We start from the raw sequence: 15,572 nt of genomic DNA, 5'->3' as shown, positions 1-15,572 counted from the left end.
TTATATAAAATTTATTGAAATAAACTTAAAGTATTTCTCAAAAATAGTAATTATATCGCCAACTACCTATTTTGATTAATTACATATCAATACAACATATCAATATTTAATAAATCAGTGACATTCGCACGAATAAACTTAATAAATTTATTAAAATTCAAAAAGACAAAAAGGATCCAGCCTTTACAGACCATGTAATATTAGAATTGATTGTAAAAATTGCGATGCCTCTTACATGGGCCAAATCAAGAGAAAATTGTGAACGAAAATCAAAGAACATTGTAACAATATAAAATTGGATCCATCCAAACATTCTGATGTCACTAATCACATGTTGGAATGTGATCACATGTTTGATTGGGAAAATATTAAAATATTAGACATTGAACATAATTGCAACAAGAGATTAATTACGGAGATGATCTATATTAAAAAACAAAAGAACGGTATCGATTGTAAAAAAGATATGGAATTGCTGGATGGTTCCTATTTTGATATTCTTAAAGAAATTTCTAATGACTCTAATTTATTGATTGGTTACTGCTTCTAAAATGATTGATTACGTTCATTCTAAAGTTTATATATTATTGGTTACGCATACTTAATATTATTTAGGCTCATTGTCTTATATATATGCGTATTATTACTCGTTAGCGTTAGTCTACGTCAGGCTTCTGTTACGAATAATGACTCTGAATTATATAATTTCACTATATTTTATTAATAGGATCCTGACAGCTTTGTTAATCAATCCACACCATAAATATAAGGTAATTTGACTACTTGATACATTTAATTATTTTTCATCACAATTTTTACATAATTTTAATATATTTCATTCTCCTATTTTTTTCATTTGACTTCTCTTTTTGAACATGATTCTCATCCTTAAACGAGGATTTAGTTAAATTGTATAAACATCATAACTCTTATGAACATGATGGGATAACACTTCAGTTATTTATGATACAATTATGACATTAATTATAACATTCCGTTTTTTAATTGCGGTTAGATTATTAGGTTAATTATATTGTTAACTGAAAAAGACTCTGTGAGTCGAACCGTTTTAATGTAAATAAGAATTGAGTGATATTATATCTCAAATATTTTTATTGTAATTTAACAACTTTTATGCTCGTTTTTTATCGTTATCTTATCGTTTTTAAAGAGTATATCATATGTATATTTGAAGCACTTGTAAATCTGAAATTTAAATCATTTTTTACTATCATTTTTAAAAATTAATTAAATCTGTAAAATTATAATTCATATTCGATTTTTTTTATATACAATTTCAATGTACAAACAGTTGTTAAATATGCAACATAATATATATATATATTATATATATACATATATATATATATATATATATATATATATATATATATATATATACAATGCGTAGAAATACGTCAAATCAAACAATTGTTTTGACATTACTCGGTTGGATGTACAATAAAAAAGCAAAATTTAATTAAATTTGTCAATAAAGTAATACTTCCTAGAAAATGTGGGCAAATTCGAGCATTATAAACTTATTGTTAGGCAACTGCAACGTCCCATCTATAGTCAAACGAATGTGGGGGGTAGACTGCTCTCCAGAAAAACTTTGCTAGTAAGGATAAAATGCAATTGGATAAACCGATAAACATTAAAAAGCTTTAATCACATTGAAAAATGTGCTTCGCTCAAGCGTAATAAGAAAAATCTCGTAAAAAGTGACGCTTACGTTAGTATGCCACTACAACAAAAGCTTCCGCACTTTGTTCGAGTATTTCTCGTTATTTTCCTGTCATATGCTTCCGACAATAAGAACGAAATGATAGCAAAGAGCTCAATGATACGCAAAAAGGCATCGCAATCGCAAATGAACTTCGCTTTAAAAAATGCAGACTATTATCTATATATTTTATTTAAAAACTCTATGAATCGCATCGGTATTAATGTGTATTCAAATAACAAATCGTAAGAAGCGCGAGAATATTTATCATAAAAATCTTTTAGCATGTTACATTTATTTTATTTTTATACTTATCTATCGGAATAATTTGTAGATTTACGTGGCAGATTTCAAATCATTTTTCCTCTTAAAATAAATGTGTCTTTTAAAAAATATCTTTAATATAGTAATTCTTTTTTTGTTACTAATTTATGCAAAAAGCAATTTAAAGCTGTAACTTGAAAGACCGTCATTACACAGACATATTTATTTCAAATTATTCTTGCATGATTAAAACGTTCACAAATTTATCTTTCATCAAGACTTTTCAATACGGAAAAATAGAAAACAAGATAGACAGATGTATAGTCGCCAAAGAAGATTATATATTGGTAGACGTGTAGAATGGGAGTAAAATTAGAAGATTTAACTTGTTTTTAAAATTAGAAGAATATGTTTAATCTCTCGAGTTCTCCAGAATGCTGCCGCTGTTGCTGTTGTTCGATTCGTGAACTCTCTCGATGTACTTCTGTACTTCTGGACGTGTGATATTGTGTTCCGTGAACTCATGATTCTCGTCACATCGCTGCTTATCGTTTTCAGTCTCCTCGGTCGAATGCTGCCGCGCTTGCACTGTTCGTTGCAACAGCTGCGGACTTCGAGTTCGAGATGCTGATTTACCCTTTGATTTCGCGCACATCTCTTTACGTTTTGGTTCTCGATGCAGTGATTTCTTTGCTAAAATATAGATTAATAACACAGATCAACAAAATTTAGGGGGAGGAGTCTTGTGCTTTGAACTTTAGAAGATGTAGAATTTTGATGCGTTGAAAGCGACTATGTTGTCCATTTTTTTTCCATTACCTCCATTTTTTTTAATTTAAATAATTGCAAAAACAATTTTTTTCGGAGGTACTTTTATTATTAATTTTTCTTGGTAAACAAAAAATGATATCGAAATTTGTTTTGCAACAGTTTAACTTAGAAATAAAACAATACTAAAAACATTTTTTCGATGCTTATAAAAATGTTTTATGCAAATCGCAAACAAAAAGCTTTAGAAAAATCGTAAAAAACCAGAAAAAATTAACAAATTTTGAAATATAAAAACAAAAAATTCGAAAAAAATTCGTAAAAAATATCTGACAATTTATTTTGTAGTTGTATTTGTAGTTCTATGTTTCTAGTTTAAATCCTTTTTTGAAAAATATATTTCCGACCATTTGTTATTTAGAAGTTATCAATTTAAAGCGCCAAAACGCGCGCGCGCACGCGCGCACACACGCGCGCACACACACACACACAGAGAGAGAGAGAGAGAGAGAGAGAGAGAGAGAGAGAGAGAGAGAACCCGCGTCAACGCAATATCTATAGCGCAATATCTTTTCGAATCTGACACATAGCCACCGAATACAGGAGTATGTTGTGTAGTCTTTTTTGGTCTGATTTCTGAAATTTGAAATAAAAAATGTGTAATAAAAATGGCTGATCCAATATATAGAAGACAGGAATTTAAAAAAAACTGTATATGAAAATCGATATTTGATGATTTTATAAATCTTTGTACTGTAGACGTATTTATGCGGGATCTACAATAGAAGTCGTAGAGGTCGTAGAATCTTAATTCATAGAAAATTAATCAATCATAGTCTATTATTCTTCTCATGTTCAACTGTGATTGGTTAATATTCTACAATTTAAGACTCTACAACCTCTACGACTTCTATTGTAGACTCCGCATAACACGTCTACAATTGATCCATACAACACCTATTAATCATCTATAGAAGCGCTAGAAAACAGCTACATTTAATCCATATAATGTCTTTTAAACATCTATTAGAGCTCTATAAAATATCTACTTTTGAATCGTATAACGTTTTTTAAACTTCTAATGGAATTCTTTAAAACATCTACAATTGATTCATACAACGTCCTTTCAACGTTTGTTGGAGCTCTATTATTCATTTATAATTGAGTTATATATTGTCTGGCTATTATATCAATTCCAGAAATTTAAATAGTTTCTATATGTATATATTGAAATATGATGTATACATATATATATACAGTATTTTAACTTTTCTGTAGAATATGTTAATGAAGTCAGTTCATATTAATTTAATAATAAAATGTAAATATTAGTTTAATAGACGTCTATCGTGGATTTTTAATGGATCATATATCGTAAATCTCTAATGAACATCTATTGTACATCTCCAAGGGACATCTATGTGACTTTCATGTGGAGATAGATGTCGCATGGAGTTATAGAGGTCATGTGGACGTCTAATGGATGATTTGTTCTGTGTGGGATAAGGTAATATATCCACATGATACAGGATAGTTAAAATCCCGTGTACATTTACTTATTATTCATCGCCACTGGATCTGTTTACTGACTCTATTTTCAATTCAACAATTATGATTACGGTATAAGTAATCAGACACAAAACCAAATATCAATTTTCATGTATGCTTTTTTTAAATTTTTGTTCTCCATATTGGATCTGCCATTTTAAATTGCACATTTTTTTTCAAATTTCAGAAACCAGTGACCAATAAATACTACACAACATGCTTCTGTATTCGGTGGCTATATGTCAGATTCAAGAGGATATGCGCACTGTAGGTGATGTGCGGGCTGCTTAGGTATTTTAAATTCAATAATTTCTGATCGGAAATTAATTTTTCAAAAAAGGATTTAAACTAGAAACATACAATTATAAGTATAAATTATCAGATATTTTGTACGATTTTTTTCTTTTGAATTATTTGGTTTTATATTTCAAAATTTGTCAACTTTTTCCGATTTTTTACGATTTTTCCAAAGTTTTTTTGTTTGTGGTTGACATAAAACATTTATATAAGCATCGAAAAATGTTTTTAATATTGTTAGAACATTTCTGAGTTAAATATCGTAAAACAGACCTCAATATCATTTTTTGTTTAGCCAGAAAAAAATTAATTAAAAAGTTTCTTTCGGAAAAAACTGTTTTTGCGATTATTTAAAAAATGGAGGATAAAAAAGAATGGGCCCGGTAAAAAATTTATCATGCATGAATATGTATAAATATGTATAAACATACATAAACACACATAAATATTCATAAACATGTATAATTATATATGAAATATGTCCATACATGTTTATACATCCTTCTTTTTTTCGTAAAATTACTTTTTAGTGTATTAGAAATAATAATAGTAATGTGAAAACATAAAAAATAATTAAAGGGATAATTTTCGCATTGTTTGTTTTAGAAAAAGCAAATTTGGAAAAATACTGATAATACATAATTATGCATAATTTTATTTATAATTATATTATTTATGTATAATTATACATAAATAATTTTTTTACATTTCTTCAAACTTGATTTTTTCTAAAACAAATAGTGCAAAAATTATTTTTACAATTATTTTTAATGTTTTCACATTACTATTATTATTTCTATTACAAATTACTAAAAAGTAATTTTAGAAAAAAGGATGTATGAACATGTATAAACATATTTCATATACATGTTTATGAATATTTATGCGTGTTTATGTATGTTTATACATATTTATATATTAGGTGTTGGAATTAATTCGTAGCGTTTTTAATGAAAGAATGTTATTTATTTCACATGAGCATTAAAAAATACATTAATGAAAGTACTTCCCATCACTTGTAAAACGCTACGAATTAATTCCAACACCTAATATATTCATGCATGAAAATTTTTTCCGAGCAACATCGTCGTTTTCAGCGCATCAAAATCCTACAGAAATATCTTTTAAAGTTCAAAGTGCAAGTCCCTTCCCCCTAAATTTTGTCGGCCTGTGTAATTATATACTACAAATTGTTTTTAAATATGTAATGGCATGAAAAATATACGTTAGTAATAACAATTACTTTGTCAAACAAATTTGATATATGTATATATTTTTAAAACTCAAGTTTATATATTTAGAATATTTAGAAACTGCATAAAGATATTAGTCCTTTTAGTCTTCTCTATAGAAATATCAGAGAATGGAAAGTTACTTTTCATAAGTAATAAGTTACTCGTTACTTACTGAGTAGAAAAAATAACAAGTTAACGTTACTATTTTATCGATGAATATAATTAATTTACTGTTAACTGAAGTATTCAAATGTCCCTATCTTATTTTCATCTGGCGGGATACTTATTGACATTCGAATTTTTTTATATTTTTTAATACTTTTTTTATATTCTTTTATATTTTTTTTTATACTATGATACTTCATCATTTATGATTTTTAAATTTTCATTATCCGTTATTCTTTATTCATTAATTTAAGATTGTATCTCTGCGTTGTAGCACTGAAGAAGGCTTTGTGAGCCGAAACATTTGTTAATTATATTAATTTTAAGTTAATTTAATTACAGTTCGAAATAAGCCATGACATTGTGTTAATTTTTAAGAAAATATACGAGCATTTTTTACTTCATTTTAATGTTACTAGTTATCGATTTTTTAAAATTAACTCTTTACAATTACCGTTACTTGAGAGAGTAAGTAACTTTTCGTTACTTTTCTGTCACTTTTTTAAAATTGACGACCATCAATCACAGTGGACGAGCCTAGAGGCTTTCTAGTCTCAAACGCTATGAGTATTTGTGTCCAATCGTATCGTGCAAAGTAACGATAAAAGTAACTGTAAAATTTGTTACCGTTACCAAAAAAATGTCGTTACCATTATAGTTACCAAAGAAAAAAGTAACGCAGTTATCAGTAAAGTTATCAAAAAAAAAGTAACTAGTAACTGTAACTTTGTTACAATTAATGAGTTACTTCCATTCCCTGAAAATTATATATACATAGGGTGTATATATATTTCTTGTATCTTAAAAAGCGTCCATTAATCCAGCGCTATTCTTGATTACAAATTGATTTAAGAACATCTTTAAGATCTGTAAAAAACACTAAAAGATATTTTAGAGTTGTTTTATGTGTCGATTTTATCCGCTAATTTGACAATTGTTAGAGATTAATATTTCGTTAACTATTGTAAAAATTGTAAATGGCTCAAGATTTTTGGTTTCAGTTTTTAATCAGGAATAGTGTTATTTAAGATATACTCTGTATATTTCATATATATATATATATATATATATATGTATACATTTTCTATATGTATATGTATATGCAATATCATATATAAAATTGTTTTTTCTAAACAATTATACCTATACATATAATTAAATAAAAAAGACAGCAATGTATAATCTTTAATTCTTAATTTAATACACTTTCTATTTTATTTTCTAATATGATTTATATGATTAAAATTACCTCGAAAAACACGCTTTTGACTCACGTCGCTATTGCATTCACTTTCATCAGATAAGTCAGACTCGAGCTCTCGCTTGGATACTCTTGAACGTTTCGTTTTGCAATTGAATAATACAGGCGAATCATTCCTTCTATGCAAGAAATCCTGTCCGGATGAATAATCCTCGAACTCCTCATCGTCTTCGTATGTGCGCTTTCGTTGTCGTCGCTATCATCATAAATATTAAAATTATATTAGGTGTTGGAATTAATTCGTAGCGTTTTACAAGTGATGGGAAGTACTTTCATTAATGTATTTTTTAATGCTCATGTGAAATAAATAACATTCTTTCATTAAAAACGCTACGAATTAATTCCAACACCTAATATTTTGTATGTTTTATTTAATCAAATAATTTTCATTCACGATATAGTCCAAGAAAAAAATTGTAACAATTATTCTCATTGTTGATTTACCATAAAATAATCATTTATTATATAATACATCATTTATAACGCTTTTTAGGTTTTTATGGATATTATCTTCAAAGATATCAGAAGATTTACGAGTTATCACCTGTGTTCTACCATATATCAGCTCCTCACCCTGATGAAGTAAACGACAAGATTTACGAAACTTTAGCATTAGCAATGGATGAGAACATGGCGATAACCCGCAAACCATCTGATATATTATTTATTTTATTCAATTATATTATATTTACATAATCGAATAAAATAAATGATTATAATTTATTTTATTCAAATATATTTATAATCTTCCTTCAAGTGTTTTGCAAAAATATTGGCTTTACGTTTAATTTTTCCGTCTCTTTGCATTAGCATAGAGTCTCGTGTAATTGCCTATGTTATAATAGATTCTTATTGAAATTTGCTCTAAATTATTTTAGCTCAAAATGTAAAGAAAATATGATTAGCATTTATATTATTAGAATCTCTTTAAAAAATAATATCCCTATATACCGAGTGTTCAAAATAAAATTACAAATTTGTATCTTGGAAACATGGCATTATTCAGAAAAATTATTCAGACAAAAGTTATAGGTTCAAAAAGATCTATTTACAGATTTTATTAGTTTGACTTTGGATGGCGTCGCCAAGGTCAGATCAAATTGATTTTTTTAAACATGACATCCTGTTTTTGCCAGAATCTAATAGCTGATGTCAAGACACTTTTCAAAACACTATAATAAAGTTATTTTTTATCGAGTACTTTTTGAGTTATAATGCTTAAAAGTTACAATACCATTGACATTAGTATTACCCACGGTGTCCAATCAACGATTAAAACCTCTTGAATGTTGTTCAGAATGTCCTGAATAATATTTGTCATGAAGGTCATTAGAGATTATTCTTCTTATATCCATTTAAAAAATTTATTTTTATGTAAAAATAAAAATTAGAGGTACAACCTCTGAGGATTTTTGATCTTGACAAATGTTATCCAGATTGTGATCCTGAACAACATTCAAAAAGTTTTAGCCGTCAGTCGAACACCTTGGATAATGCTAATGCTGACAGTGCTGTAACTTGCAAGCCTTATAACTCGAAAAGTATTTAATGAAAATGAACTTAATTATGACGTTTTAAAAAGCTTTCAACATCAGCTATTAGATTCTAAAAACAAAAGTAAGGTATCTCTAAAAAAATCGATGTAATCTTGACGACGCCACCCAAGATCAAACTGAGATCAATAAATAGATCTTTTTGAACTCTACAACTTTTGTCGGAACAATTTTTCTTAATAATGCCATGTTTTCGAGAAGAAAATTTGTAACATTTTATTTTAAACACCTGATATACAATGTGGCAGAAACCATCCGTACGCTACTTTTCTCTCGAAAACAGAGTATTTTAGAAAAAACCGCTTCAAATAAAAGTTGTAGGGTTCTAAATAATGTATTCAATGATCCGATCAGTCTGACTTTGGGTGACGTCACTTTAAGCAATGTCACTTTGAATTTTTTAAACGGAACCCCCTATTTTTCATTATATCACATTATTCACATATTCTTATAGCACATCTCGAGAGCAAAGCACTATAAAATATTTTTTTATAAAGTACTTTTCGAATTATAATGCTTGTGATATAATGAAAAATAGGGGGTTCCGTTTAAAAAATTCAAAGTGACATTGCTCAAAGTGACGTCACTCAAAGTCAGACTGATCGGATCATTGAATACATTATTTAGAACCCTACAACTTTTATTTGAAGCGGTTTTTTCTAAAATACTCTGTTTTCGAGAGAAAAGTAGCGTACGGATGGTTTCTGCCACATTGTATATCAGGTGTTTAAAATAAAATGTTACAGTATCGCTAGCATTATTATTGCCCAAGGATCATGTCTTAGATAACATTCGTCAAAATCAATTAGAGATTTGAGAAACTTACTTTATGAAAAAATATTTTATTACAGTATTTTGGAGAGCTTTCGAGATATTGTACTATAAGAATATATAATTAAAAATAGAAGGTTCCATTTTAAAAAAAATTTTAAATGACATCTGACTTTGATGACACTACTCAAGGTCAAACTGATTAGATCACTGAATAGATCATTTAAAACCATACAACTTTGGTCTGAAACAGTTTTTTCTAAAATGTTCTGTTTCTGAAATGAAAGGGATGTACGTGTGGTCTCAGACATCTGTATACATATACAGAGTAGCATGAATATATGGCCCTACTCATTCCGAGCAGATAGAGTGGACTAAACTGAGAAGAAAAGTCCTCTACCATTTTATAATTTTCGCAATAACAAAATATTAATTACTAAAATTGTTGAAAATTACATACGCGGTATTTGTTATATATATATGTAGTACTGAGAAATAAATGTTAATATAATCGCTTCAATTACTGCGAATTTAGGCTTTTAATTGCCCATTTTTTCATTTATTGTTTAATTGTTAAAAATTGATCTTCAATAATTTTTTACTCAAATACTATCAGTTTTTAACATAAAAACTGCAAGACAAAACTTATTTATTAGAGACAAATTATTAGAGACAAAAATTATTTATTTTCTTCTCATAGAGCTCTACGAATTTTTTCAAAATTTTTAAATAATTTTTTAGTATTGCATTTTCGTATTTTTAACATGAGAAAATACGGTATTAAAAAAATTCTTAAAAAATTCTTAAAAAATTCTTAGAGATCTACGAAAAGATAAACAATTTTTACCTCTTGCAGTTTTTTTGTAAAGTTGATAGTATTCGAATAAAAATTATTGAAAATTAATTTTCGGCAATTTTTAGCAATTAATATTTTGTTAACTATTATGAAAATTCCAAAATAGTACAGAACTTTTCTACTCAGTTTAGTTCGCTCTACCTGCGCACAAAATATTTAATTTTTCTGAGACATCCTGTATATGCATATAATATCAGTATATGAATTCTTATTCTTAGGAGATATAAGAACAAAGAGTAATCGAATAAACATAAATACATTTAGATTAGAAATCCTATAATCAAAGTTTGGTCATGAGATAGCAATTTACAATTTGTTTTTTTTTTGTTTATATTTTTCATTAAATAGCATTATAATCAGAGCAAGGTGACACATATCTTTTTCTTTTTCGTACTACTGCAAAATAAGATAATCATATCTTTTCTCATTCGCATGCTTTTGACAAAAAATGTCGGAATCGTTATCGTGGCTAGACTCTGTTATTAAAGGATATTTCTAATTTAAATATATATATATATATATATATATATATATATATATATATATTAAATTGAATGTATTGTCAAAGTAGTTCAAACTATTCAAATAACAATAATTCTAATTGACGCACCTTTCGATTTTGGACAGCATTGGTTCGTCTAATATATGGCGAACGTCGAGATTTCCTTCTTACTTTTGTATTACGATGTCTACTATTTCGTCGCCGAGTAATTTTTTTCCTATATTATAGATATTAAACAGAATCACAGTAATTTTAATTTCTTCGTTTTTTTGAGCCAACATTTTAATTATGTTAAACTTCTTATATAATAGTCTATCATCCATCCATAATAGATTGTAGACGTTATTTATTATAATGAATTTTAATAGATCTTACTTATAAAATTTAAACATAAGTACAATATATAAAAATTATTGTCCAACACGGATTTTAGACTACAAATGAAGCCAAGTGATTTTTATAAATTTTTTGTAGCTGAAAACAAATCCGTAAATGAAATTGTCTCTATCACGCAAGGTTTTCGAAAAACTTGAACCTAAAGGTGCTAAAAATGGCTGCAAAAAACTTTGGGTCCTTTGAGCTAAAATATCTAAAAATGTAACGTGATAGAGTAATTTCAATTATAAATTTGTTTTCAATAACAAAATATCTATATAATATCTATATAATTCTTATAATATCTATAAGAATCACCTACTTTATTGACTGTTTTATGCAAGAAGCTATAGTTACAATGAAGAGGAAGAAAATTAAATTTATATATATAAATGTAACACTTTAAGGATCGCTTATGTAATTTGAATAATCACCTGTTATTTTCTATTTTTTTATAACAAATGGGAGGCAGAAAAACAATGCGCTACTTATATGCATTTTTCCACAGAATCCAATAGCTATTATTTTCATTCAAATAAAATTTTTGTTAATTATTTAAACGATAATTGTTTGAACAAATTGTATATGATGATTGTGATTTCAGATTTATAATGAAAGAGAGAGAGAGAGAGAGAGAGAGAGAGAGAGAGAGAGAAAGAAAGAGCTTTCACAACTGTTACATGTAGATAATTATTCATATTGTATAAGCAATCTTCAAAGAGTTATATTTATCTATGAATTTTAATTCTCTTCATCTTTGTGTAACTGTTGTTTCTTGCGTAAAGTCGTCAATAAAGTAAATGACTCTTATAGATTTTTTGTTGCTGAAAGTGAATCCGTAAATGAAATTGCTCCATAACGTTTTTGAGTATTTCAGCTCAAAAAACACAAAAATGCCATTTTTTATATCAATTTTCTCAAAAACCTAATGTAATAGAGCAATTTTATTTATGGATTCGTTTTCAATGATCAAAACTATATAAAAATCACTCGGTCTTGTTCGTGGTCTAGAAAAAAAGTAAATGTGTCAAAGAATGTTGTTATCTTTGAAATGTGAAACTTTAAATTAGTCAAAAAAGGAGAGTCATCGCTCCACATGTAGAAGAATTTCAGCGTACTTGCGCTCTTGTGTTTGCAAGGATTCAACATCACTATTCGGTGTTTCTACATCGGATTTTGATTTTTTTTGTTCGTTTATCTGATTGTTAGCTGGTTCCTTATTAGTAGATGATTCCTCCTTAGCAGGATTAGAAACAGAATTAGGATTTAAAGTAGCCAGTGCTTTATAACGACCACTTCTATGCCGTAGAAGTCCAGCATTTACTGCATGCTTTAAAGCTCGATGTACCTATGTTAAAGAAACATTTAAATTATTTAAGTTTTATTATTGATCATAATAGAAATTGTCTTTCTCTTTTTCTATTTCAAAAAATAATCTATGATAAAGATTTTTTAAGTGTTCATAACATAAATACGATTGGGCACAAAACAAAACAAAATTTTAAAAAGATTATAAACTTTTTATTTAAAGTTCAATTTCTTAAAAATAAATTTATATTGTAAAAATTTAAACAGACACAAAAAATATATTTTTACTTCTAGAAAATTGAAATTCTGAAAAGCATTTCACACATGAATTATTGTGATAAATAAACACAAATTATTAAAGAAAAATATTTAAAATGTAGTGTTTGTAGGCGCACACATAATAACTTTTAAAATAAATACTTTTGTATGTTACCTGCAGTGTCAAATTTTTTGACGATACGTTGCTATGTCGAATAAAACTGAGAACTTCGCGAGCTGATGAACCTCTGGTGTCACCAAGATTTGCTACTGCATCTAGCACGCGAGCCATAAGTCGTGGATTCGATGGTCGAACCATTTTCGTGATATACAATTTACTTAACTGCTGCTTAATTATTCTTGTAAATGTCTAATCATTAAATTTCAAATTATCCTATTACAAATTAACTTATTATTATCCTATTATTATAATAATAAGATAAATTTCAAATTATCCTATTATTATAATAATAGGATAAATTTCAAATTATACTATTATCTTATATAAAGAATAAATAATATAGTATCAAATATAGTATTAAACATTCAATGGAATTCACGAATGTCTGTTTAAAATAATTATTATGTTTTTATATTTTTAGTGTTTTTTAGTTACATGACATAACACTTATATTTTTAAAGAACAAAAGAAAATTATTTACAATAGATCTTTTTGAGTTCATATTGCGAATTGCAGGACTAACTCGAATTTTTTAATGCTACTTTTAATGCTAATTTTCATATCTACATGCCATACCTATATGTATTATTACCTGACAAACTCTTGGAGTAAAAAGATATCCAATTACTTTTCTTAATGTGACAAACGGTTTTAATAAACCCGTTGTAAATACGGGCCGTCTTTAAGAGCACCACGAATTTCGTTGAGGCATGTCGTTGTTGCATCGAAGTTGTCACTGAGACATCCGTTGTCTCTAAATGATATTCTTCGTTTGTTTGACGACGCTTCTTTTTTCTTTTACTCAAGAGCGTATTCAGATTCCCGGGTGCTCCCCGAGAACCGGTATCATGTCATCCTATATTTAATGTTCGGTAAACAACAAGGATAGAATGATACCTGTGTGGCACTTAGGTGGGAATCTGAACATAGTCCAAGCTGTTATACATATTATGCCGGTGAACATTAGATAGAATAATTACGAATGCCTCCGATTTACAAAACCGAACACAGCTTCAGAATCGCAAAACTTTCTTATTTCTATATACAATAATAAATTGTACATACATACATTCGATTATATAATCTTTGAAAAATGCAACATTGTACTGAAATTCAATAAATCATCTTAAATTATTACTTATATATGTTATGGCATATTTAGCATAATCAAAGAATTTTAATTTATTAAAATTTTGATACATTTTTTATATAATTTAAAGTTAAATGAATTCACGAAAACGGTTTCTATATATATATATATATTTATATATTAGAAACGCGACAGATACATTTTACTGCATTTATAACATGAAAAATTGACATTGTGTCATCCCAATTTATTATGTAACATAAAATACATACTATCGGCATACGTCAATGTCAGGAATTTTCGCAATATCATGATCATGAATTACGAATTAAAAGTACACCTGTCATTTTTGTATACTTTCTCGTACATATTTGTTATGCATCATGTGACTTATCTACTCTATGAAGAACCAAGAAGATGTTATATATACATAACTTGCCGTAATCGAAGTTGAGCTCTAAACTAATTTGTAAATTGCGACAATTCTGCACAAAATACTTTATTATTGTCGAGATCTTTCAGTGTTACTAAAATTGTACAAAATCAAATAGAATTATTTATCCATCATGTCAATTACCATGAGTAATTCGTCGCTACATTGTAAGTCAAGATCAAAGGATGTATGAAAATTAGATAAATAATGGAAATATTTAAATTATTTAAAATAAAATTTATATTTGAATATAGGAAAGGTCGTATTATGAGATATCGAGTTCATTTTGGATAAATGAAATCTATGCAGAATTTAAAAAAATAATAAGTAATTTTGAAGGAAATTTAATAAGCTTTAAAATAATGTTATGTAAGATTTAATTCAAATTTTATGTTTTTTGAAAATTAAAAAAATGTAAAAAGTGTGCAAATTGTAAAAAATTGTGCTTCTATTAGATGCTTCGAGAAATCGATAATAAAATTCAAAGTACATCAGTATTGCAATTAAAAAACTTTATTTAATGTTTGTAAAATACAAACAAACACAGCCAGTGTGCGCGCAAAATGAGCATACGATGCATTGTAGGACTCGTCTTCAGTTGAAATCAAGCATCGGAGAAATAGACACTCGATGTTTATTCCGATTGTCCTTTTTATTATTATACAATTTATACTTTAGTAACGATTTTCACTATACCATAGAAGCATAAGTTGTTTCATATTAGAAATACCCTGGGTATCTCATATTACAATTTTCACGTCTTACGGTTTTACAATCATCAAATTTAACTTCTGAATTAAGCAATTTAATATAATATATATCATATTTTTCTATTAATACGATCTTATTTTATCACTATATAAAGAAGAAATTTATTGTCAAATATTTACTTCTTATAATAATAAAGGTTTAAAGGCTCATCTCAACGAAACTTGAAAACATCCGATTCTACAATTTTTTTTACAACGACTACAAGAATGA

General features: G+C 27.4%; 1 protein-coding gene across 1 annotated transcript; it reads right to left on the bottom strand.

Moving 5' to 3' along the window:
• Positions 1–2,209: 2,209 nt before the first annotated feature.
• LOC105150097 (uncharacterized) lies at positions 2,210–13,249 on the bottom strand. The gene is made up of 5 exons (XM_087408587.1): positions 13,027–13,249; positions 12,440–12,669; positions 11,055–11,163; positions 7,253–7,460; positions 2,210–2,683 (listed from the first exon to the last, which is right to left on the bottom strand). The coding sequence occupies exons 1-5, from the start codon at positions 13,204–13,206 to the stop codon at positions 2,403–2,405; spliced, it is 1,008 nt and encodes a 335-aa protein (XP_087264713.1). The 5' UTR covers positions 13,207–13,249; the 3' UTR covers positions 2,210–2,402.
• Positions 13,250–15,572: the final 2,323 nt, after the last annotated feature.

The sequence above is a fragment of the Acromyrmex echinatior genome, chromosome 8 (genome assembly GCF_024713525.1).
Source record: "Acromyrmex echinatior isolate Ae372 chromosome 8, ASM2471352v2, whole genome shotgun sequence".
NCBI classification, from domain to species: domain Eukaryota; kingdom Metazoa; phylum Arthropoda; class Insecta; order Hymenoptera; family Formicidae; genus Acromyrmex; species Acromyrmex echinatior.
The sequence above is the reverse complement of the archived record's forward strand: the minus strand, read 5'-3'. Positions and strand labels throughout refer to the sequence as shown.